General features: G+C 35.2%; 1 protein-coding gene across 1 annotated transcript; it reads left to right on the forward strand.

The window, feature by feature from the left end:
• Positions 1 to 3,719: 3,719 nt before the first annotated feature.
• On the forward strand, positions 3,720 to 27,363 carry LOC139126449 (voltage-gated inwardly rectifying potassium channel KCNH6-like). The gene is given in 12 exon segments (XM_070692503.1): positions 3,720 to 4,042; positions 6,418 to 6,520; positions 8,822 to 8,977; positions 8,980 to 9,117; positions 14,306 to 14,419; positions 15,333 to 15,735; positions 16,669 to 16,868; positions 17,466 to 17,718; positions 20,414 to 20,607; positions 21,820 to 21,871; positions 22,039 to 22,125; positions 25,594 to 27,363. Coding segments are annotated over 11 exon segments (2,286 nt in total). The 5' UTR covers positions 3,720 to 4,042; positions 6,418 to 6,433; the 3' UTR covers positions 26,196 to 27,363.
• The last annotated feature ends 546 nt before the right edge of the window (positions 27,364 to 27,909 follow it).

Consider the following 27,909-nt stretch of genomic DNA (forward strand, 5'->3'; position numbering starts at 1 on the left):
GATACAGTTGTGATGTCTAGTAGAGAATTTCAACAGTGACACTATTGTATATAAAAATTTACTGAGTGACAACCAAATCCTCACGGCCTTCTGTAGTGATACCATTGTATATAAAAATTTACTGAATGACATCCAAATCCTCACGGCCTTCTGTAGTGACACCATTGTATATAAAAATTTACTGAGTGACAACCAAATCCTCACGGCCTTCTGTCACTCTATCTGTTACATTAGGATAATTATCTTATGCAAATATCACAATTTGATAATTGTCATATCCAAATATCACCATTTGATAATTATCATATCATTGGTCAACATTTTGTTGTCTGCAATATGTATTCAAATCTATACCACTGAATCAGTTGCTCACTAGTACAGCAAGTGAAATCCTACATAATCACCTGTTGTATATGCATGTGTCAGTGCTGATCAACTAGGAGTGCAGTGTCATTGATGCTACTATTCTACGATTTAATTTCCTCATTAAGAATTGTTTCCAAAGATTTTTAGTAGGCTGCTAATATTGCTAAAACACTACAATTCTGCACATTTTCAAACTGTATTCCTATTAGAATAGTTCGATGTAGCTACATGTCTTGACACCATAGCTACCATAGTCTATGGAGTTTCTCCCATTTGTTGAATTTGAAATGTGTTCGCCCATTTTTCTACTTTAATAATCTAATAGCTTAATGGGAAAGAAGGAGGTCAATATATTTTTGATGACGAATGATGGTTTGAAGATGTGGTCACCAATGACATCGGTTTATCAAGAAATAGGGCTTCACTAAAACCTTAGATCAGTATGGTCCGAGTTTTCAGTAAAGGTTGATGAAAAACATGGTACCATTCTATACAGCTGAGTAGTAAAAACTTATAAACATTTTATTGATGTACACCTGCTGCCCTCTATCGATGAAAGAATTGTACCTTATCTGTTGTATAAACCCCACACCAAGCCCCATTTAGATTAAATATTCTTGCTTCATATATATAAATATATATATATATATATATATATATATATATATATATATATATATATATATATATATGTATATGTATATATATATATATATATATATATATATATATATATATATATATATATATATATATATATATATGTATATATGTATATAAAATTTATATTTCACCTTTTGTTTTACCTTTGTCGTGGGAGGTGCACCCTGTTTTCAAAAGTTGGAATAGGGGGAGGGGGTCAGCCACTTTTTGACATCACCAAAAAATAATCCACCCCCCAGCTGAAGAAACTCCCCAGTCCCTTTTTAAATACTGCAAAATTTAAATACTTGTGCCTAGACCTCAATCCTGTTATGAGATATTAATTGTCATCATAGTTTTTGTTCTCTCCTTTTTGTACTACTTGTACGTCGCCTTCCTCTTCTATCTACAAGGTATAACTTGAAGGTGAACACAATTCTTTCCTAAGGCTGCGTTCACAAATAACTGTTAGTGGAGAGCTGGGAAGAATCGTGATTGGAATCGTATTTTTATTCAGAATCCCCCCTCAGTGCCCTCAAAAATTTTCAAGTCTCCCCCGTCTATATGATCAAAAATGTTCAAGTCTCCCCCGTCAATATGATCAAAAATTTTCAAGCCCCTTCCTCCCCCCCCCCCCCCAATATCATATAGCCACATACTTATTTGGGATGCACAAAAAATAAACATGTATTGGCAGTTCTACTCACAGATGTTCAACACAACCTGTTATTAGCAGTTTTTAGAGCCATATTCCTATAAGGCAAGTCCTTAATTTGATTCATTTTTACAATACTTTAGTGGATTTTTTTCATTTTTATCAGTCTAAGCTGACTTAAGTTCATCCAATTCTTGCCTGTCAATGGTACCTGCTGAAGAGCACACAAAATGACAATCATGAGAGTATGCAAATTGTGAATTCCTGGCTACACTTTGCCATATTGGGAAAAACTGAGCACACTGACCTTCCAAAAAAATTATTTTTTTCAAAGTACGAGACTATGACTTAGATGCTCACAATTGACAATACTGGAAGGTTAAAATATTCCATCAAATAAACTTTTTAATCTCTATAATTTTGAGTGTAATAATCGCAAATTTGGTAGAAAATAAATAATTTCATTCAGTCACACATTTTTTTTCGTTTTAAGTAAAGTATTTACTGTTCGAAGTTTTGCTTTTTTTTAATTGTACGATGAGAATGTGAAAATTTAGAAAATCAAGGAAGGTGACCTATCTTTTTTCTTTGATATTTGATTATTCTCATATGCACAAATGACTTTCAGTCTGGACTTTAATTCATATATTATCCAATACGTATATATGGTTTGTCGAAAAACAGAATATTGTGTGTTTCAGTGTACTGTACGGAGACAGCGAGAAACTGTAGTTGATATATTGCATACAAATACGGAAAAATTATCAACAAATGCAGCTTCTGCCCCTTTGCTAGGCCTACCTGTTTGGGGTTTTTACGAAAAAATCATGTTTAGATTCGATATAAAAATCATGAAATGTGACAAAATGGTTCTAGATTTTGTTTAATTATTACTAACATTAGAACAATTAGATGGCATTAAAATGTTATTCATTTTTCATTGAATTACCTGACAAACATTAAAATTGGAAAATGTAAAGGTAAAAGGGAACCCCAAAATTTTCAGGTCCACCTATAGGCTAGGCAGTGCAAATTTTCAAGTCCCCCCTCCACTACTCCCAAAATTTACGAATCCCCTGAATTCCTCAAGACCCCCCCCCTCCCGGTTTTTGTGAACGCAGCCTAATCATTTTTGTCCGTAACTGCACCTTGCTGTGTACGGTGCGAATGTGCTACATTTCGCACCTGCATATGCCATACGGTACGTTGAGACAATAACGTGAGTTGGTGCTATTTCCATACGAGCGATACCGTAGTGGTATGAGTACAAAAGTTGATAAGAGACACTGTTAAAATGTTGGTTTAAAAGTACAATATGATGTACTGGCACCTATTTATGAACAAAACGGTCAGTATTTCAGCGAACGGTGTAGGTTCTCGTGTAAGACATTTTGAGCATTTTGTCAAAGTATCGGTCGCTGACTCACATCAAACGTCAATTCACCTTCAATATCCATTCGATTCAATTCAACAGCAACGTTGCAAGCGAAGTGAAAAGTTTCGATGGACATTTATTGATGCAACAACACAAACGCATGATGAACACAAAGTGTAAACACTGTGCATTCGGTCCCTGCATAGACCCTCGAGTTTTTCTCGAGGGTCTATGGTCCCTGGTCTTACGCAGTTAATAATTGATCGTTTATTCATTGCCTTGTTTTGAAACGACATTTTCAAACATAGCCATCAATACATTCAATTGTTCAGTATTCTTTACACAAAAGTGTACTTTGTTTCATTTTAAGGCTCCATTGTTTTAGTAATGTAAATTATTAAATTAAATGTCACAAGAACAGATTCCCATATTTTGAAGTAGAAATAGGGCTATATTATATTGTTAAGAATTATCTAACCAGGAAAGTACCGTTATCACAGGCTGCGTCATACTGCATCGGTCGGCATTCATATTCGGGTGAATCGAGAACAATAGGTTTACTTTATTTTGAACAATACCTTTTGAACAATGCACAGGTGCATAACAATGAGCTTGGATTGATCGCGCCATGAATAGTCTGTTACTTTTTTTACTATTCAACGACCGATGTTGAAAAGTAAACGTTCAATTTCGCGTCACTTTTCTTTCTGGTGTCTTTCTCCAACATATTCCCCCGAAAATATAGTGAAGCCGCCCAGGTAAGACATTGCTACTTGTGCATTTAAAAGAGGAAACGTGTACAGCCAATGTCACACGTCTTAGAGGGAGTGGATGACACCCTTTCTGCAATGGAATGTTCCAGGTGCCGAATCAGGCTACCCTTCAAAGCCCAGATGTAATAGTTCACACAGCTTATACGTGAACAAGAACGAAACGTAATTCGTTGGAAAAGTTTCTAGACAAGGTCGTTCAAGCATTGGAGTGTGTTTACAGGATTAAGATCGGTAAATATTCCTCAATTATATGTTTGTGTGTGCACAGGTTATTCCAAGTCGACATTAAGACAACACAGCTTCCGTGATGAACACATTTTAAAGAACATCCCCATTTCATAATGGCGCATTGTCTATGGATCCGATGACTCCATGATTTTGGCAGATTTATGCCCTTAAAACTGTCATGACACTACGCCATGATGATCATGAACGCTAACTACTGGCATGGAATGACGCCAGCTAATATCAATCACCTCCAGTACAGTATACTCTCTTCCAAACAGAATTTGATGGCATTAGAAATTACAATGATTAACTTGTATTAATTGGCCAACGGATGGAACTGTGATAAAAAACTGGCATGATCTGTTCAAATATCTCTCAACAATTTCTGATTTACGGAATCGTTTAATTATATTGATTTATAGGTAGTTATAAAGTCATTGTGTACTATCTGTAAGCAATTTATACCCAAATTCAATTTCCTTGTTTTTGATAGTAGTTTCCTCCAGGTGGTACAATCAGTCTTCTTGTCAAGGATATCAATGCATCCAGCATGTAATTATGATATCCTTGACTCCAGTACTTTCACTCAAACTTTGAGAGTGAATTAATTCGTTAAAATTCACTTTCTTCAAACAATACAACATCAACTCTGTTCGATAGTTTCAACTTTTCGGGCGAGATTTTTATTGGTCTGTAACGCCAGCAATATCACTTGCAGAATATCAAAATTTATTTTATATTTCAGATGTTTATCTCTTATACACTTGTTTGTCATTTATTGTATCTATTGTTTTCTTTGGCTTGGTTTGGTTTGGTCATTGTTCAAAAACGGATTTGCATTTTCTGCTAGATGAGTTCTCATTTCGACACAATAAACATCAACGTCTATGTTCTCTTTTCGTACTTGGCGGCACGAGGAACTATCCAACCTAAAAAAATTGGTAGCTTGTCTTGGCTCATCGGCACATCGGGACAAACGTCCATTGTAGCTTCGGAACTAAATTCAAATTGGCACCAAGACTTTGGAAGTAATTCGATTAAAATTTGAGAAAGGTAGGAAAAAAGCAAAAAGGGGCGGGGAGAGTCCTGGAGGATCGTTGCTAGCGCGAAGACCCGAGAATTAACCATGCATTTTATCCCAGCGTTTATTACTTTCTAGTTAAAATACAGATGTTCAAGTAAGCTGGGATCAGCGTCAATCTAACATCTTTGTCGCAGTGCGACTATTTTTCTGAAATATGTGTGTGTGTGTGTGTGTGTGTGTATTGTATATATATATATATATATATATATATATATATATATATATATATATATATATATATATATATATATATATATATATATATATATATATATATCTGCTGCAGGTAACGTCATCTCACAATGTGTAAATCTTTCTTTCATCATTGTCGTTGTTCAAGTTACTGTTTAGCAGGGCTTTTGGTCCAATCGAGATAAATTATACCAATCGACTACCTCTGCCTTGCCCAGTCTACGTTTTTACTTCCCCTGGCGGTGTAATGCGTGCCAGGGAATGTCTGACTCCCAAAGATTTACAACCAAACTGAAAGTATTTGCTCGGATGTTGACTGTTCAATGGTTTGGTAGGCACATTTACAAGCGGATCTTTATTGTTTTGAAATGGTTTTGGATCGCATGTTTACTAGATATAAAGTCGATGAAATCCTCGACAACGCGTCACCTTATTTTCATGGGATGACAATACACAATATGTTCGACAAAGGACTATGATCATAATATTAACGAAAACATTATCGGAAACTTTTAAGAGATCTCTGAATTTGAAGTTGTTTGGGATGTCGTCACCGCACTGATTTGTGGGATGTCATCACCGCACTGTTATGAGAGCTAAATTAACTGTCAAGCTCAATCAAGTTTTTAATCCACAAACTCAGAGAACTATGATTTTGGTCAAAACTGGAAGATATTTATTTCTGCTGAAACGATGCCATGGCATAGTCTAACGGAATGCCCTGAATCTTCAAACGTAGCATTGCCAGGTCAATTTTTGTACGAGTTCTAGGCCTAACCATCTTACATAACAATGGCATCGGTAGAATTATCTTATTTTCAGTTCCTAAATTGTTTTTGTATGTAAATGTTTGGTAACATTGAACTTCATTAAGTGCAGAATGAGAGGTAATTTTAGCCACTGTTCGGTGAAATTAGCAGTGATCAAATTTCTTCAATATTTCTCAAAAGAAGAGTGTAATTTTTGCTGAAAAATTCCCGATAAGGTGAGTTTTAAAATTTTGCTGAGCAAGCATGGTACCAAGCCCTTCTGGGAGTGCTACTGCCAGGCAGAACAGATGTCATGCCTATTTACAAAACGACCTATAAAATGTCTTTTTCAGATCCTTGGCGTCAAGTATGAGCGCCACTCTACAATATCTACGTGACTGTTTCCACGACACATGTGCCACTGATGAACTAGAAGTTCCAAGTTATCCTCAAATTGTAAGTACAATGGAAATGTGACGTCACTGGTCAATGGATGTTAGATATATGAACCTGACGAAAACTACTGTATATTTGTCACAAAGAGTTTGTATACCCTTAAATCTAACACTGTCAATATGAAACGAGAAACGTAATGAAAATAATATTACTATTTGTAGGACTCGACTCCCACGCTTTCGTTATTGGACTCAGATTTTCCGTGACTGAAACTTTGTAATACTTGGACGATTACTGTAACGTTCATTCTACTTTTGGAAATATCGTTTGTTGTATGTGTAGTGTTCTAGACATATCGTTTGTTGTATGTGTAGTGTTCTAGACATATTGTATGTGTAGTGTTCTACACATATTCATGTGACAAGACGATCCTGTTAAGGTTTTCATTATCAATATCGAACGTCAAAATAGCTAATTAATGAAAGTAAGACGTTGTAGTATAGCAATGATACGGAATATTGAAAGACATTAATTTTATCAATCACCACGTTTTACTTCTGTCCCCACGAAGGGATTCTCTGTATGAAAGTAATAATGAAAAGTTGAGTAAAATTAGAGGTCAGCTTCTGAAGAAGTGGTATTTTGTCTTCATTTGATATCTCGAGATTTCACCAGTCAAGTTCAAAGTTTAAACACACAGACAAAGAGATTTTAATATTAGGTATTGTAACTAAAGCAACGAGAGAGCATCCATCACTCAAGACACAGATTCCTAAATACTAAAACGAATAATTTTCTGTTCTCTTAACACGATTGGAACTAATTTTTGATAATTGGATTTTAATATTTTGCGAATTTCTCAAAAGCGTTAGGTGCCATATAGCTGAATGTTGCAATATTACAAATTACTCATAAAAACAAGTGTGTCATATAAAAAGAAAAGCTGATGAGATAACATTTGTAGATTAAATCGACATTACTTCACCATCCAATTATCCCAAATTTGTTCAAATCGTGTATGTTTTCTTATTTCTTCTCCTTGCATCAGTGTCTCTACGTAGCTAACGGTAGAACCGATTTATTTTCCTTCAAAATTGTAAAATCTGTTCCAGCCAAAGTAGGAGACAAATAACGCCTCGTATATTTATTTTCCTTCAAAATTGTAAAATCTGTTCCAGCCAAAGTAGGAGACAAATAACGCCTCGTATACGATCAAATGCCGTGAAATACGAATTTGCATACAATTTACAGAATTTTCCATTTACATACAATGCTGTGTACACTTATTGAAGTCAAAAGTGTCCAAAGCGTTTACCCTGTCGTTTTATTTTTTTCGAACATACATTTCTAATACAGTCTTGCATTTGTATTTTAATCTATAAATTTGTCAAATTTCTCTTGTAGCCTAAGTGGATAACGATTTTTGAAAAGACTTTATTTATTTCGCAAGACAAATGAGACGCTTTTTACCGTTAGGCTCGGCAGGAACATTGTTCAGGAAACTTTATTTTAAAGATCCATTAGCTGTAACTGTGGTCATTTTTTATTTTGTTTGTTCTGTGTATCATCTGCAGTTTCTGGTGTGAATCCCTGAACCATGGAGAAATTCCTAATATTTAGCTCATAAATATACCCTATATGAGTATAATCTGCATTGTTATTGCTTAAATTTTGTATTCAGGTCCGGACTAGAATACATTTATCAACAATAACAATGGTCATTTCACATATACAGGCTGTGTTGGCAAGCAAGACACCAGGCATTGGTCATGAAGATCGGATCATAGTAAAATTCTGTAGTTGATACATTGAAACAGAGTAGTGAAAAATTAGTCAAAAGTTACAGCTAATGTTCCTTTAAATAGTGATGATAAATAAAATTCGTTGAAACTTCTTTAAATCGATCTAATCCCGCAAGTAACTTTGCATACATTTATTTTAAGGGAGAAAACTTTGATATTAAAACGATCGTCTTATGCAGAAGAAAATTCCTATACATCATGTCAAAATTCCTAAGGAAATATATTATGTCTATTCTCTATTCTATCGATTTTTAAATAACATCACCCAACACTAACAGTCAGCCAAAACCAGCAATGTACTTTCGTTGTTTACAACATGTAACTCTAGAATTTATGATTTATCAATAAGAAACGAAGACCTTTATAGTCAGACAATCTCACGAGATGAAAGAGTAAACGAGATTTTGTAATGTTAATCTAATCATACATATTAATTGGCTCTCACACACTGTTATTCATAATTTTGAGAGTGCTCTTAGATCCAACACGTTTTTGCTACACCATGGAAAGTATACTGCAGTGTTGTCATTATTTCTTGGTTCATCTTAATTTGGAACAGGATGATCCAGCAGCCGACACTTCAGAGAAAACTGCGTCCACCAAGCACATTCCACGATTTACAATACTCCACTACTCGCCTTTTAAGGCATGTTGGGACTGGTTAATTCTCTTGTTGGTAATCTACACGGCAATCCTAACGCCTTACTCAGCTGCATTATGCTACGACCTGGTGAAGAAACTGGTCAAAACTACCAAAATCCCTTGGTGATAGTTGACCTTATAGTAGATATCATGTTTCTTTTCGATATTATCATTAACTTTCGCACAACATACGTGGATCAGAATCTAGGTGAGGTAAGTAAACGTGCTTTTGCTCTTCTTTCTCTGACACCCAAGTTAACATGTTTCTTCTCTAACAAACTTGTACATTCTCTTTATCACCAGTACATTCCTGCGACATGTATATACCGAACGCGTCAATAAGCGAATAAATCATAATGCAGCCATCTACATTTACCCTCATGTTTTATTTCTGTTTTATTTGTTTGTTGTTGTTAGACATTTGTTTACATGTTGGTTGGTAAGGTCACAGCCCGCCACAGTTAGGCCATAGGGTAATTTAATCACACTGCCGGGTATACACAGTTACTGAACTACAGAGCACATAATTGTCATTGCCAGAACATGAGCTTAGCGCAACGAACACAGAACAAAAGATGACATCACATTTGACAACGAAACAAACGGCATACTTTTTCTTTTTCGAATAAGTTCAGTGTGGAATGCATTACATAGTGCATTGAACACTTAGGCCTAAACTGACACAATGCAGCATCAACAACCACGCCGTCGATATAGGCGTATGTTCGATGCCACAGTTACAATGATTAGTCTGATTAGTAAGCTAAAATATTGATTTGCTAATTAACACCATTGTTTAAAATCAGCGTCATCATGGTACTTGATGTAATCTGTCAATTTTCCCTCGCCGCCTTCTATTGCACGTACTCAATGAGTCTGACATTATAGCATTTTACGATTGAAAACAAAATACTTTCAAAATGAAATGATATTCTCACAACAAACATTTGACACTCTCTTATCCAGATAATGGCCAACGACATAAAGGTATAAACTTCTTAGCGTTGGGACAATATCTTTAAAATTTTAATATTAGTTATGACTTCGCCTATACACTCTGTGGATTGTTGAATTTACGTTGGCGAATCGAAACGAATGTTTACCATATTTACAAACGAGACTGACTTAGCTCACCAACTGAAGCTGTTCAGATTGGATTACGGGAAATAAGAGAGGCTTAAAATGGATAAATTTTAGCCATTATGATAATTATAAGTATGACCGTTTTCGCCAAGGAGGTAAAATCTAGTGTAGATTGGATAGAGGTTAACAAAACTCCACTGTGCAGCATTCGCTCTTCGAACAACTGGTATTAATTTTCATATCGAGCTTGCGTAGTTGTCAGTTTCCGTCAATGGAATCGCTAATGCGTCCATTTATAGATTTTGTAAGTATAAATTGAAAAGGACGTTTCCGTTTTGTCATCTACACAGTAGCTTTGTCTGTGACAAATTCACCTGCACCTCTTCCGCTCCAATGACAGTCTACGATTGATTCTTCATTAATCAATAAAAACAAAATACAAATTTCTGTTTGATTTAAAGTTGAAGCTGATTGTGTTTAATAATTAGCACTAAAAATAAAGATCAAAGTCCTTCATGAATAAATCTTAATGTTACTGAGAAATTACAATGAGCGGACATTTTTGGAAGGAAGTTAACGACAGTTACAGACATGTGTTAAATTTCCTCTAACACTATTATCAGGATATCAAAAGTCACATGACCGACCGTCACCGCAAGAACCTTGACGTTTTAATATATTCATCTTATTTTTAAATCGCACTACTCTTGTCCGTCAATTGTGTACATATCTGTGTGTGTCTCTCTGTATGCATATCTGTGTGTGTCTCTCTGTATGCATATCTGTGTGTCTCTTTGTATGTACCTAAGTATACAGATGTGCTTGTGAGAAATTAAAGTACTTGGTGCCCAAACAAAAGCGTTTTAAATAACACAAATTACTTTAAGTACAAAGTAATAATATCTGTTACTAAAGTTTCATACATCTTGAAATCTTCAGACAAATCTAGCTTTTCTTTCCTTTCGTTGAGTATGTGTGTGGCGTACCAGTATACTACAATCTCAGATTGTGCTGAAGTTCGATAAATAATTTAAGGTGGCGACAATTTAATAAAAACACAGAATGTTTATTTAATAGATGTAAATTTATCAGCATTGATTATTTGCATCTGGTAGGCAGAGATTGCATTGTTTACTTATGTTGGAGTAACTCAATACTTTGGCAATAATCATCATGGTCGATTGATTTTTCAATGTAGCGTCTTTGCTCCAAAAGCTCCGTTTGAAAGAAAGAATGTTCAGGATGATCAAAACAGACGTTAAATTTAAAACTTGACAATTCAATCGAAAGAACTAATTTGACCCCTTTCTAAAATGTAAAGGAACAACGAACACACATACAAATGTATTGCGAATAAATCAAAAGGTAGCCCGGATTTGTTACCATAGTGACCATGATTGTAACGACTCTTTTGAAATAAGAAATACTTTTAACATCGGCCGTGATAGATAAATTATACAACCTGCCCAAACTTGATCGTACTTTCATATTTCGTCAGTTTGATTACGCACTAAAAGTATCACTTTTCGATGAATTGTCACCTTGTGAGACGAAGAGAGTATTACTGTTCGATGAATTGTCACAAAAGCAAATACAGACATTCAAAATCAATAAAAACTTAGCGATCTCGTGTCAGGGAGTGTGAAGTAACACACCAATTTTCAAATTTCGAAATAAATTAATAAATGTATAAAAGTATAAATAAATAAATAAAATAAATAAATAAATAAAGACATAATTGCCAAAGTGACGTAATGTTCCCGCGGGTGCATTACCTGCAAGACACCCTTTCTGTATGTTCAATGTCTATTTTCTATATTCTAAAATTCAGCATTTTTAGAAACATTTTCAAATAGGTTGAGCTGTCAAACTTTTATGTACCAAGATGTATTTCAATAGCTGACCAACGTAGGTCTCATTACCGAGGATCTAAAGTGTGGAATGCCATACTTACATATATCAAACAAAGTACTAGTGTTTATACCTTCAGATGTAACTTGAAATATCACAAGGAATATTTCCCTGTGGTTTCTGTCTTCTGGTACGTATTTCTGTGATCAGTAGTTATTTCAGTTGTTTTTTTTCTCTGAATGAGCCCCGATGAAAATTACTGTCTAGTAACTCGGCCGCTCAAGAAAAGTGTAAATAAATAAATAAAAAAAATAAAAAATGAATAACAAATATATATCTTCATCTTTGTGTATAGATGTTTAGTACAGTGTATACAGGTCTTGCAGTTTACCATTCGCCCAACCACATCGTGTATCGTCTAATTGATTTCATTTTGTGGTATTAAAAACAATATGAGATAACAGAGTTATTCACGTTAATTATCAATAAAATGCATATTAAATATACAGCTTTATTCATACAAAGCAAGCGAACAACAACAAACAACATGCCCAATCAAAGTGGAGCTTAAAGTGTTGTGTGAGTTATTGTACAGGTTGTGGTATATCGGGTTGTGGTATATCGGGTTGTGGTATACGTTGTGGTATCAAATGTGGTATGTATTGTGTTATGATTTGTGGTATGAGTTGTGGTTTGTGTTGTCGTATGTGTTGTGGTATGTTTTGTGGTATGGGTTGTGGTATGTGTTGTGGTATGCGTTTTGGTATGGGTTTTGGTATGTGTTGTGGTATGGGTTGTGGCATGGGTTTGTGATATGGGTTGTGGTATAAGTTGCGGTATGAGGCCTAAACAGAGTATCATCAAACCGACTAAAAAAGTTTTAAAAAATAAACGTGGAGTAACTCCTTTATGATCTTTTCAGAAAAACGTAGACGAACCTAAAGCAATCATCATTTTCATTATGTTTCATGTCATCAATAATGTTTGTAAACTGAACTCCCCGAAATGTGACTTTCAGAAATTGATCACAAAGGTACATACCCGATAGAGTTGAAAAAATGATACTCTCAGTCTCTGAATATGATGAGTCGTTAAATCGACACCTAGTGATATTATGCGTCTTTAATTTTGTATCTGTGAATATTGAAACAGAAAACTAGTCCTGGATTTGGTGATCGTGACTCTATTCCTGTCAGATTATTTCTTTGTAGAGTAACTCAAGATATATCATGAAGTTTTGCAGCGCTGACGTGCACAATGTTGTCAATAATTGAGTATGAGTGGTGTAAACATTTATTTTTTAATGTGTTATCGATTCCTACAACCAAAGTATTCGTGCAGATGTTCAACAAACAATTGATTTCATTACGTATTTCTAACATTTAGTAGTTGAAAGTGACCATGGCAAGTTAACAGTGACGAATGTTTTCTTTTTGCCTGAATATTTTAATGAGAGTTGACTAAATGCCGGACATTTTTTTCTTTTCGATTTGCACTGATGGTGAAAGAACATCAACTAGAGAAAGCGTGATGTCGAAGCATTTGTTGAGTATAACAAAAACCATCATGTCCACCATATATCGTTCAACATAAAATTAAAAGGCGGAAAGTACGATTCATGCATTTCATACAAGAAACAGTGTAACATGATCGTTTGCCAGTAAAATTGTATCTCGCAAAGAAATAATCAGTACTCAGCGGATGTCAGTCAATCAATCAATCAATCAATCACTTTATTGCTCAAAAACACACTCTGGGAGAGTGCGGTAAAGTAAACACTGTTTGGGAGGAAGTAAACTATGGCTGTCGACATAACCTTCAGCGCCGACGTGGAACATGGGGTAGTTTCTGACAACAATCAATAGACACTAAGAGAATCAGCTATGTTAAGTATTGATTAAACATTACATAATGGCGTCGTTCTCTAAAAAGACGAACGTTTTAATTATGCTTTGTCCTCACGAAGGAGTGACTGTGTTACATCAAACTAAACCACAAAACAATCGATTTTGACCTAGGTCTACTCTTTAGTTGTTTTCATTTGCGAATAACTGAACATATGTAACAGATCCGATGAGGAGTACAACCAGTGAGGACATAAAATGGCGTACACGATTCTATGGTCAATACCAATAATGTAATGCAAAGAACAAAACAAAATCATTCAAGTTATCGTTGTTTGGATATCTTTGATTGGAAATCAGAAATTCCAGGGAAAATGACTAACACAGAGTAAATCATTATTCGTAAAATTCCACGAAGAGAGGGGTAGATATCGATACGTCGTGAGTAATGGGAACTATAACATATTAAACTTCCCCAAAGTCGAAAAATATAACTTTTAACCTACTAATATAGTCAAAATGACCATATTGTGTTAGTGTGCTTTCCGGAAATGTCCATAGCAGTAGGCCTAGTGGTCTTGATTTAATGCCTGACAGACCTGAATTTCTGTTTTGGCCAACAGGTTGTATCGTCACCCAAAAAAATTGCTCTGCACTACCTAAAAAGTTGGTTCATTATCGATGCCATTGCAGCAATTCCGTTTGATTTAATTCAGCTATGGGTTAGACAGGATGAGGTAAGTTACATAATGTTACAAAACAGTACTTCATCTCCCAACGCTCACAGTTTGAATGTTTGTTGCTATGTAACGCCATCTTTTGATACACATTGACATGCTACTCTTCAGATGAACTCAGAGCTGGACTTAAACTAAGTCATGGAAACTCAAGGAAATCATAGAAAGTCACCCACATTATGTCTGCTTCACAACATGACACAAACTTGTATAGAGTTCCGTTACCTTGGTGCATTTTCTGTTGTCATGTCGGAAAACCATCTTTTCATCTCTGTTATGAATGTATACTAAGGTAAAGCAATTAACTAACAGCGTCTAGACCCGCAAAAGATATAGCTAGGCGATATTTGCCTATTTTAAGTGAGATTTCTTACAATGGTTGAAAATTTTGAGTTCTTCAGATGTAAGATACCGATTCCTTCTTTATCCGACTTCCATGCTATAGATGTACAATCCAATGAATTGTACATCATATATACTATTGCTAGGAAACACTTCACTCAAAGAAATTTGGCAAATTTATGTGTGCACACTATCGGCCTTTAAAGTGCTTTGAATAATTTCCATTTGCAGATGGAAGAGACTCGTTTCGAAATGTAGTCCTTATCTCTAATGTGAAGGTTTATCATTGGTGACTGGGATAGAAAACCTATCGAATTCTGCATAGATATATAAACCAGGAGACGTTTCGTCTAATTGTTGTCGATATTTTGTCCCTCATAATTTGTCGCTTGTTTCATGAGAATTTCCTTAACATCGAAATACGCCACCTACGGTTGGCTATCCATGTTTTAAAAATGTAATATTATACTGAATATACGGTGTTTTCAATCTGAAGTTTGCTAGGTTATTTCTAAAACATTTATTGTTGAAATGACGTGTTTCAGAGCACCACTTTTTAATTTGTTTTCAGACTACGACTAAAGCTCTCGGTCTTTTGAAGACGGCAAGATTACTACGTATGGTTCGCGTGGCCCGCAAAGTTGATCGTTACTCCCAGTATGCCCCAGCTGTCTTAATTCTCCTGATGTGTACCTTTGCACTAATTGCTCACTGGATGGCATGCATCTTCTACGCCATTGCTTCGTATGAAAGACCTAACTTGCACGCACCAATCGGTTGGTTAGATCAGCTGAGTGACGATATGATGCAACCATTCATTGATAATGTAACAGAAAGTGGACCATCTATGAAATCCAAATATATAACGTCATTATATTTTACGTTGACAACCGTTACTACGGTAGGATTTGGAAACGTAGCCGCAAATACCGACGGCGAGAAAATATTTTGTATTTGTGCAATGCTGCTGGGAGGTAAGAACCTGTGGGTTAGATTGAATATATCACTAATAGATGCAACGATCTTAATGATTCGGCAGTTTGACACTGCAATTTTCTCCTTGATAGAATGTAATTACTGTTATTTAACAATTTGCCCTCACACTGGTCGTTGCTTCACGCCCTAAAATTACACATATTGCTTACACTGAACCCCTATTCGTGCCACAATATTGATAAGTTGTAAAATTATCTTCAATGTTTATTCCCACTCTTCCTCTTACGCGTTGCGATATAATCTTGGGATGTTCATGTTGCTAACTCTTTGAAAGAAACTTTCCGTAAGAATTGATATCCTTCGCAAACTTCCACTTTGGGAACTTTTAGTCGGAAACAATGAACTGTTCCCTTCTTTGCTTGATTGTTGTCGCACTGTTTGGGGCAATACATCAAATCACAGGCACCACCGTAGTTGATAAGTGTAGTAGCTACTACACTTAAAAAAGACCTTTAACCACGGTGGTGCCTATGATCAAAGTCAGATCTCTTTTTGACTTCACACTGGTTGCCCATTGACCTCCGCACTGTCTATTTCACTGCTTTATTGACATTCAAATCATTGAATGGCCTCGCACCCAAGTATTTGACTGACGTTTTCCAACGCATTTCATCGATCATCGTTGATGTCAGTCATGGTATGAAATTTGTATCTTCCAAATCCGAAATTGCAATAGTCTGTCTTTCTTTTTCTGTTGTGCGACTTTTTGGAATATAATTCACCCTTAGATTAGAAACAGTGAACCCTATCTTCTTTCAAAGCAAGTATACGGTTTAACAGGTAGTTGTGTGCACAGCTCTGATGTCACTTACGAAAAGTCTTTTTTAACTCTATCTGTGCATGAGGCTAAAATGGTTAAATTTGATGATTTAAGTGTCTTTGCATGGTAATAATCTCAATTGTTATTTCAGCACTGATGTACGCATGCGTGTTTGGAAACGTCACAGCCATCATCGAACGTCTTTACTCAGGAATGACAAAGTTTCATCAACAAATGCAACTGTTGAAAGAGTTCATCAAGTTTCATCAGATTCCATCACCTCTGAATCACAGACTTCAAGATTATTACAAACATTCCTGGTCATTTACTAATGGCATGGATATTAATGAGGTATGCTTACATCGAAACTGCTGCCGTTGGTGGCAATTTCTCAAAACGTTCACGTGAATCAGGAGTTTATGCTCAGAACACAGGTACATGCATGACCATCTAACACTTTCCTAATCATTTTCTTTTTATAGCCATCATTTTCAGAATCATGTCACAATGACAAAGCTGAAAGGGATATTAAGTACCACATCAAAGTCTCCATGGTGATATGTTAAATAAGATATAAGCATTGCTTATATCTTATATCACCATGGAGACTTTGATGTGGTACTTAATATCCCTTTCAGCTTTGTCATTGTGACACGATTCTGAAAATGATGGCTATAAAAAGAAAATGATTAGGAAAGTGTTTTGGAAATTGTAGTACCTATTACAGACACAAACAGTGAACGGTGGAAACTTCTATTAACCTTGCACACCCTTGATTCTCAGAATTTTCTCATCATCATTGTATCATTGACAAGTGTTTGTAATGATTAACTTCCTGCTATCCTGACCATTAATGCAATCATTGGATTTACAAGTTTATGTCAAATGTATGTGATATCTGATGTATTTATGGATTTTGTTCTCTTCCTTATAATCACTTTATCCCAGGTAATGTTGGAATTTCCAGATTACTTGCAAGCTGATGTCTGTGTTCACCTGAATAGGAAATTGTTGGACAGTTGTGAAGTTTTCAAAGATGCTTCAGAGGGTTGTCGTAGAGCAATGTCCACCAAGTTCAAAACTACACACACTGCCCCAAGTGATGTCATAGTTCATCGGGGTGATGCGTTGAACTCACTTTACTTTATTGCTCGTGGTTCCATAGAAGTGTTAGAGTTAGATGGGTCAACTACAATATTAGGTAAGCATCGACACACAGTACCATCAGTGGTCAAAATTTGGATCTTAAAGGTATACTGTCACCTGTTCCAATTTTGCCACAGTTACCATGGAAAGAGCAAATCTAACCAATAACAGATTTTAAGCGGGTGGTTGCTTTTTAAAAACAGCACCCTCACATCAGCATTTTGAATACCAAGGAACGCCCCTTTGACCATATATGGGCATATTTAGATTTCAGGTGACTGTATACCTTTAAAATATTGCTAAGGTGTCTAGAATACTGTCAGAGTCATCACAGTAGAGTTATAGCATAATCACTCATAGTCATATTTGTGAAACACTGTTTGATTGATAGAACATTGTCATGGTCTGACTACATGTAGTAATTTACGGGGGTAATAGAATGCCATTCAATAAAATGTTGTTTTTGTCAATGGAAGTTTATCTCAGTGGATAAATATAATACTGTAACTGAAGGTCATAAATCACTGCTGAGGATGTACAACACTGCCAGGTGAAGGTAAGCCATGTGATATCAGTGTTGTATGGGGTTACAAATATCAGTGTTGTATGGGGTTACAAATATCAGTGTTGTATAGGGTTACAAATATCAGTGTTGTATGGGGTTACAAATATCAGTGTTGTATGGGGTTACAAATATCAGTGTTGCATGGGGTTACAAATATCAGTGTTGTGCCCAGGGTTACAAATATCAGTGTTGTATGGGGTTAAAAATATCAGTGTTGTGCCAAGGGTTACAAATATCAGTGTTGTATGGGGTTAAAAATATCAGTGTTGTGCCAGGGTTACAAATATCAGTGTTGTATGTGGTTACAAATATCAGTGTTGTATGGGATTACAAATATCAGTGTTGTATGGGGTTACAAATATCAGAGTTGTATGGGGTTACAAATATTAGATTCACATAATATGAACTGAGTAACAGAATATGTAAGCAATAATGTACCCCCTCCTGGCCTGTAATGGCCGAAAGCAAACTTCACACAACAAAATGCGGAGTACATTATGGAGTGCAAAGTTTCTTTGAGTCCGTTATGAGCCAGGTGTAGATTATTGCTATTATTTTATAGTTTTAGCGATGCCAGTGAATTTGTAGATGTAGGAAACATCTTGGGTAACAATGTTAATAATCGGATACATTATCAGTAATAATCTGAGAATATGACATCACAAAATTCACTGGTATTGACAAAGCTATGATATAATTAAGAATATAGAACACCTTGAATTGAGAACTACAAGCATTAGGCATAATTTGTCAGCAAGTAAAATTTTTCATAGATTCTACAAAGGTCAAAAATACATGTTTTGTTGTTTTTCTCAAAGCCGCACTTTTCAATCCCAGGTTCTCGCATTAGTGGAGTTCTCCTCCCAGTCAAACACTTGGCCAGTACGATGTTTGATTTCTATAACAATGATTACACAAACTGATTTCAACCTTTTGTCACATTTTGCTAATCCTGCAAACAGAGTTTATGCAAGGTTTTGATTGACGGTCGGTTCAAATCGCCAACGGTCATTGATTCCCCACCATAAACGCTTGAATTTCCTAAAAAATTGTCTTCCAGTCGCGTTAGACTTTGAATATAACCACAGAGCTCGAGCGTCAGCAACTTCGCGCTGACCGCTTGGCAGTCTGTCTGTGTTTTTGCCGCCGGGGAAAACTAAAAAGTTGCATTTTCTGGAGCGTGTGCCTGCGTGTTGCCTGTTTGGTGTCTACTTATACAGTGAACGCCGCCATAACTTCGCGTATTTTTAAAGGGAGGCTCCGCCTTTAACACGTTTACTGCTGAAGAAATGATGGATGTAGGATAAATTGTGAAAATGAGTTTTTCCATTTTGTCAAAAGATGTAATTCAATTTGTGTTCAATGGCATCTTCTTGGCATAATTGTTGTTGTAGGCACAACTATTTTCAACAGAATGTGAGGTTTTCCAGAGATGCTATTTGAGAAGCAGGATGCCACATAGTATTTTCTCAGTACATATCAAAATTAATGTGTTCTACTATGTTTTTTTTTTCTCAAATTATTTAACTCAATTTTGAAATAACTCTTTTCACTTCACCATGGGAAACATTTTAAAAGGTATATTTGAACCTAGATGAGAATAAAAGGGACCATTTTTTGAATATTTTTAGCAACAAAATTCCTAATGTAGTAGGGAGCGGAATATAAATGAGTCAAGTTTGTAAAGATTAGTAAATAGCTACAGCAAAACACAGGATGGTTGAACAGTCTCATATACATTACATTTACTTTTTTGTATGTCCCACACAAGTTCTGTAGATAACATGTAGATAAAAGAGCCGACTCATTTGAGTGAAATACTAATTGTGTAACACTCCAATCCACTGTTTATCCTTGTGTTTCTGTAAAAACAGATTGGCATCAGTACGTATACGTTGTATTATGGTTTGTTTAGCCAGAGCGCTGTCCTAATTAACTTCAGTCTCTACTATCAACTCGATCAGTAATTTAGCAATTCCTGTATGTGTTCTATCCAGACACTCGAATGAGTTGATTCTTTTTATCTACAATGTTATCTACAAAACTTGTGTGCCATGTACAAAAAAGTAAACGTAATGTATATGAGACTGTCCAACCATCCTGTTTTTTGCTGTAATAAGTCAACTAGCAATGTTCTTCTTCAATACCTATCATATATCAATAATAAATTTTTCATCTTTTCAAGGGACCAATGATATCTTTGGTGAAAACATTTGCCGATTTCAAACCCCGGGACGTTCTAGAGCTGACGTCAAAGCTCTCACATACTGTGATCTGCATATGATATCACGGGATGACTTGAAATTCATCTTCTCAATATACCCAGAATTCAGTGCTGATTTTGAAGAAAATCTTCAGCTGTCGTATGATCTGCGTGATGTAAGTCAGCATTTTACCTATTTGTTCACTTGTTGCTCTTCAGGAATTAAATTAAATTGAGATTGTTCTTATAGTTTCACTAAATGGACAATTGAGCTCATTTAAAGGGACAACTTGAAGTCGGCCATTTTTCAATACAAGATACTACTTATATTGTTTGACATGTTGAGAGATACTGAATGAACAGGTGACCATGCATATATTCGACCCCAATTTTAGACAAATTAGATAAAAGCATGGTGAAAATGAATTAATGGTCATGACCATTAATTCATTTTCATGATGGTTTCATTGATTGTGTCTATGGAGTGCAAAGTTTGTCAGTTGTTGAAGATAGTTATTGAAAATCACTGACAGGCTTAGTTAGAGAGATTGTCATATGCATATCATTACATAACGTGATTAATTAGAGACTTCTGACTCGATTCATGTAATAAGAAGGTAATGAACTTTGACACTGGGAATATGCCCAAATTTCTAATTTCTCATGCAAAATAGTGATTAGTTACGAATATTAATGAGAGCATCTAATTTTTTTTTTATTTTCAATTTTAAAGGCATAACATAAGTGGTATAAGGGGAAACACTGTCTTGACAAAAACATTAAGAAAATTAGCCTTAACAATTTGCATATGCAAATTTACCATCATTTGCATCAAAATAAATGAGGTTATTTGTTGCTGACAAACTTTTTAAAGAAACAAAAATGTATGAAGAATAAAAGGAGCCAAAGATGAGATGAACATTCTGAAACTTGAATATACAAATTTCATCCTCATTTTTATGAATATAATATTGGCATACACACAATTTTAATGTCAAAAATGTAAGACAAGTGGTCTCAGAGGAATGAATGTGTTGACAGCATATGAAAAGATTAGCCACAAAATACATTTTGGAAATGTCATCATAGTTTGTGTGATACTGAGGTTATCCCTTTGAACTCACAGTGCTATCGGACAAAACGTCTCAGGGAAAATAATCTTCAGAGAAAAATTGAGCAAAACAAAGTTTTGATATTCAATTTTTATACCAATTTTCATATAACTTGATGAGGACTTCCTTACATAATGAATTTGAAAGCATTTTGACCAGCATATATCTGAAATGATTATGTTTGACCAACCCATCCCAATAGCTTCTATAGACTATAGTCTATAGATAACAGCCTATATTTTATCAACTACCTGACCTATTATTGTCTAATTTCAGGAAGAAGCAGATTTAAATTCATCTGGCTATTACTATGGAAAAGGATCTCCAGGTAATTTGGCTATTTCAACTACATCTCAAACATCTAACAAGTATTGTATGTCAGGGATGAAAATCTCAATTTGAAACATCACAGAATGTCATGCAATGTTTAACTAAGTTATTTGAATATTTAATGAAATCATGTAATTTTTTTCTAACATAACGTGATATTGGCAGCCAAGTACCAGAATGTATCAGTTATTGCTGATGATGAAATTGAACTGACTACTGTCCACACAAGCAATCCATCTTCAGATGAGAGAGGTAAGTCATAGTATTGTAACTTTTTAACTTTTCAGATGCTCATCCTAAATGAATTGATGAAATGAGACCGTAGACCCTAAGGTCTCATTTTAGGTCTGACCAAACAATGAAAAGACATCTTGTAGCAAATGTGATGTGCAGTCTAATGGATTACTAGTATTTGAGCATACATGAGGTAAAGAAAGAAGTTAAATAATCAAACAATATGAAACCACATTAATTGAATCTTAAGGTTCCAAGACAAGTAATTGACCTTTTTAAGATTCTCAAGTGGTTAATAAGCTCAGAACCCTCATAAATTATATTTTTTTATTAGCTCAGAACCCTCATAAATTATATATTTTCTGAAATCCTAGATATAGGGGAACATTTTGTTTAAGTGTCACCATTGTTTACATAACTATCATGTGACAGGTAATATACATAACCTTCGAAAATCTGTTTTCCCTATGTTTTGTTTCAATGCTTTGAAATATGTGGCTGAAATTTGTGTGAGTGCAAGCTGTCCTAAGGATCTTCCAACAAAAGTCTCAGAATTTTTTTAAACCTTCTAAAACAATTTTTATGCCAGAAAAACTTCCAGAGCGGTGAATGTAACCCTTGTTGATTTCTTTAAAATTGTACTCCAAACAAGCGACCTAGTGGCCGATATTGCTCTGCTGTGTTATGTAGAGAATAACTATTTTTGACACATGTTGATGAAGAAGGTGGAAATCTTTGATAGCTCAATGCAGTGGCCAGAAAAAAGTGGCTAAAATAAGCTGCAAAAATACACGATTGAAGATTTCATCATACTTTGAATGTATCACATCCGATCATCCCTAAGAACATGTCAACCAAAGCTATCTAATGAGTAGTTTTTTGAGAATAAAATTTTCTGACAAAAAATGGCAACAATTGCCCAAAATAAAAATTGCAGATTTTATCATAATCTCAAAAGATCAAATTTAGTACATCTATAGAAACCTGTATACCAAATTTCAAAGCTGTTAGACCAGTACTTTTTGAGAAACACATTTTTTGACCAAAATTGGGAAAAATTGCTCCAAAAATTCAAAATTGCAGATTTCATCATTATTTCAATAAATATCATTTAGTTCATCTATAGAAACCTGTATACCAAATTTCAAATTTATCAGATGAGTAGTTTTGGAAATACACATTTTTTCACCAAAAATGGCAAAAATTGCCCCAAAAATACAAAAGTACAGATTTCATCAGAAATTCAATATATATTACTTAGCTCATCTGTAGAAACCTGTATACCAAATTTCAAAGCTATCAGACCAGTACTTTTTGAGAAACACATTTTTTGACCAAAAATGGCAACAATTGCCCCAAAATTACAAAATTGCAGATTTCATCATAATTTCAATAAATATCATTCAGGTGATCTGTAGAAACCTGTATACCAAATTGAAAAGCTATCAGATGAGTAGTTTTGGAAATACACATTTTTTGACCAAAAATGGCAAAAATTGCCCCAAAAATACAAAAGTACAGATTTCATCAGATATTCAATATATATTACTTAGATCTATAGAAACCTGTTTACCAAATTTCAAATCTATCAGACATGTGTATATTGAGAAATACATTTTTTGACCAAAAATGGTAAAAATTGCCCTAAAAATGCAAATTTGCATATTTCTACACAATTTGAACAAATCTGAAATAGATCATCTCTAGGGATATATGTACTAAATATCAAAGCTATCTGACTGGTAATTTTGAAGAAGAAGATTTTAAAAGATTTTTTTACCAAAAATGACAAAAATTGCCTTAAAAATACAAATATGCAAATTTCACCACGATTTGAACAAATCTGACTGAAGTCACCCTAAGTAAACTGCATATCAAATTTCAAAGCAATCGGACAAGTGGTTTCAGAGAAGATTTTTTACCAAAAACACCAAAAAATGCCCCAAAAATACAAATATGCAAATTTCACCACGATTTGAACAAATTTGAGTGAGGTCACCCCAAGTGAACTGCATATAAAATTTCAAAGCAATTGGACTTGGGGTTTCAGAGGAGAAGGCAATTGTTGACAGACGACGACGGACAATGACGATGGACTATGACGGACGCCGACGGAAAATCAACCAATTTGATAACCGTCACTGACAGTGGAGCTAAAAAGCTAAGCAAGATATAAAATATCTGAGACACACTTTGGAAGACCATTGTGATAGCTTGCATTCCAGCAAGTTTGAGTCAGATATTTTGAAGTATTTAGACAAAACATAGGGAAAACGGAGTTTTGAAAGGTTATGCAAATTACCTTTCATGTGATAGTTATGTAATACAATGATGATGCTGTGGTTACCAAAATGTTCCCCTATATCTATAAGGCTTTCAGAAAATGTATAATTTATGGGGGTTATGAGCATACACCAGAGAATTGTTAGATTAAAAAGGTCAATTACTTGTCTTGGAATCTTAATTAGACGGGCTTATCAATAATAATAATAATTGAAGCTGCAAGCAGCATTGGGGTCCACTTATGGGCACAATTTGAGCTTCAAATGCATGGTATTTTGTTCTCATACAGAAGAATTTTGAATGTCATCTTGTGAAATCCACTGCCATGGCCACGAAACCACACTCATCCATATGCCTTTCACAAACTGGAAAGTGCAAAATTTCAGTTCAAATGGTGCATACAGGTTCTGGAGAAGATTTTTGAACATTCCCTTGTGCATGGTTTATCCTTAGGCTGTTTTTTTTTGCAAAAAGCAATATGGCCGCCAAACCACTTGACTGATCCACATGCGTTTTGCAAACTTGATAGTACTTACACCAGTGATAACATATTTATGAGTAATATTTCAGATCAAATGGTGTTAGAGTTTAAGATTTTGTAGATTAAATTGGATTTACAAAAAATCCAATGCGGCGACCAAACCACGTGACCGATCCAAATGCCTTTCACATACTTGATAGTACTCACAATAGTGATGACATGAGCAAAATTTAAGTTCATATGGTGTCAGTTTCTGATTTTTAAAGATTAAATTGTTGATTTTTTTTTTTTAAATCCAATATGGCGGCCAAGGTCACATGATCGCAAGCGATTTTATTTGCAAATTCTAGAAAACAGAGGACATGCTTGCTGCACACCAAAGTTCATATTAACCATGCCCCTCAGGTTGATCATCACTGGAAAGCCACTAAGATTTTCATATGGCTGGTCCTGTGACTATATTGAAGGATGAAGAAGAAGAAAGAAGAAAGAAGAAAAACCCAAATGAAGCCAATAGGGGCCAAGCCGATAGACTTGGGTCACTATATGATAACTTTTAAGAATATACTGAACATTTCATGTAAGGGAATAGCTGAAGCCATTATTCTGTAATAAGTAATAGCATCTTTGAAGTGATTCATTTGATGTTAATAACCTTACAGGTAAGATGCAATGGATAATTTATTTCTTACTTTGAATCATGATATATGATCTTGCCCTAGGTAAAGAACCAGGGGGTGGTACAAGAGGTCCTCCCAATGGTCCCAATGTGAAAGCAGTGGACAGGAAGAAATCAACAGACCCAAGCAGAGTTGATGTGCAAAATAGGACATTATGCCCAACTCCTGAAATGAATCGTCGCTTGCGAGAGTTTCGTACTGATGTTAAAATGCAACCAAACTTTAAAACTGATTTTGCAAAGAAATCCTATGCCAAATCTAAAATGACAGGATCCAGATCAGTTGATAGTCCGGTATCCAGTGGCGTCCACTCAGGTGGTGCTGCACACCATGACATCATCAATCGACTTAATTGTTTAGAAACAAAGTTGGAAGGCTTTGAACGGAACTTTACAAGAACAACAGGGATGATTTTGGATATTCTAAGAAGACAAAGGGGCCAAAGATTGAGTGAATATCAAAGAACCAAGAGTGAAACTAATATTAATTTCAAGGAGGGACATTCTGCAGTAAATCTCACTTCTGTGAATGGATTGTTTGACACACCAAGTCCATCATTGTCATCATCAACACCAGTTGTACACACGTCACAAAGCAGTATAAGTTCACATAATATGATTGTAGAACATGAGTCAACTGCATAAATTTGTACAATTTTTGTAAACACTTGCAGGAGAGATTAGCATATCTACTTTACTTTTAGTGGAAGTCAATATTTTACATGTTAGACATCTTTACTTTTAGTGGAAGTCAATATTTTACATGTTAGATATCTTGCATAGAATAGACGGACATTTCATGCCAAATTGCCGAGATCTGTTTTGTGAATAATTCAGTAGATAAATTCTACAGTCAAATTCTTTTGACATTATTTTGATACTGACATTTAACCTACTGTGTAAATATTTTGATATGGTTATTAATCCCCATGGACACCATCCGGGGGGACTTATAGGTTTGGTCATGTCGGTGTGTCCGTCCGTGCGCCAATCTGTCCGTCCGTGCGTCTGTCTGTTCACGCAGATATCTCAGACATGCCCTGGTCAATTTCTTTCAAACTTTGCACAAGGATAGTACCCTACCCCATACAGATGCATATCGATTTGTTTCACAATGCGATCAAATTTGGCCGTGTTAGAGGACTTTTTAGTTTACACCTCCAATTAGACTCCCATGTATAAGGCAGTTCTCCATAGACTCCCATGTATAAGGCCAAGAAAAATACAAATTTAGTTTCTCATCGTATTCATATGCAAAAAGGATGCAGTACACACAGTTTTTAGTCCCCACGGATGAAGTCAAGGGGGCTTTAATAGATTGGGTCATGTCCATCCTTTCACACAGATATCTCAGATATTTTGACAAAATGTCACGTGACCTTGGTGTCCTTTGACCTCAAATATACATATTTGTCCATAGCTCAGTAACCACAAGTGCTACACCCTTCATATATGGTATGATGGGACACCTTATGACGCCTGTATTGTACCTCATTAATTATGTGCATATCTAATTTTGAGTGAGCCAATAGAGTTAACGGTCTTAATTTTTGGTATATAGGAATAACTTAGCAATACAATTTTTTTGACAAAATGTCATGTGACCTCAATGACCTTTGACCTCAAATATAAATATTAGCCATAACTCAGTAACCACACGTGCTACACCCTTCATGTATGGTATGATGGAACACCTTATGACGCCACATATTGTACCTCATTAATTATGCACATATCTAATTTTGAGCGAGCCAATAGAGCTAGACGTCTGATATTTGGTATATAGGGATAACTTAGTAATACAATTTTTTTGGACAAAATGTCACATGACTTCAATGACCTTTGACCTGAAATATACATATTTGTCCATAACTCGGTGACCACAAGTGGTACACCCTTCATATTTGGTATGATGGGAGACCTTATGACACCACATACTGTACCTCATTAATTATGTGCATATCTAATTCTGAGCAAGCCAATAGAGCTGGATGTCTGATTTTTGGTATATAGGGATAACTATAGGATAGAAATTTTTTGACCAAATGTCATGTGACCTCGATGACCTTTTACCAAACATTTACGTTTATGTCAATAAATAAGTAACCACAAGTGCTATGTCCTTTGTATTTAGTAGGACGGGAGACCTTATGACAACACACGGTTTATCTAATTAATTACGCACACATCTAATTCTGGGCAAGCGAATAGAGCTAGAGGTCTGATTTTTGGCATATATGGATTAATTAGCGATACAATTTTTTTTTTCAAAATGTCACGTGACCTCGATGACCTTTGACCTTGATTATACATATATATGCATAACTCAGTAACCACAAGTTTTATACCCTCCAATTTT

The sequence above is a fragment of the Ptychodera flava genome, assembly GCF_041260155.1.
Source record: "Ptychodera flava strain L36383 chromosome 3 unlocalized genomic scaffold, AS_Pfla_20210202 Scaffold_27__1_contigs__length_13241970_pilon, whole genome shotgun sequence".
Classification (NCBI taxonomy): domain Eukaryota; kingdom Metazoa; phylum Hemichordata; class Enteropneusta; family Ptychoderidae; genus Ptychodera; species Ptychodera flava.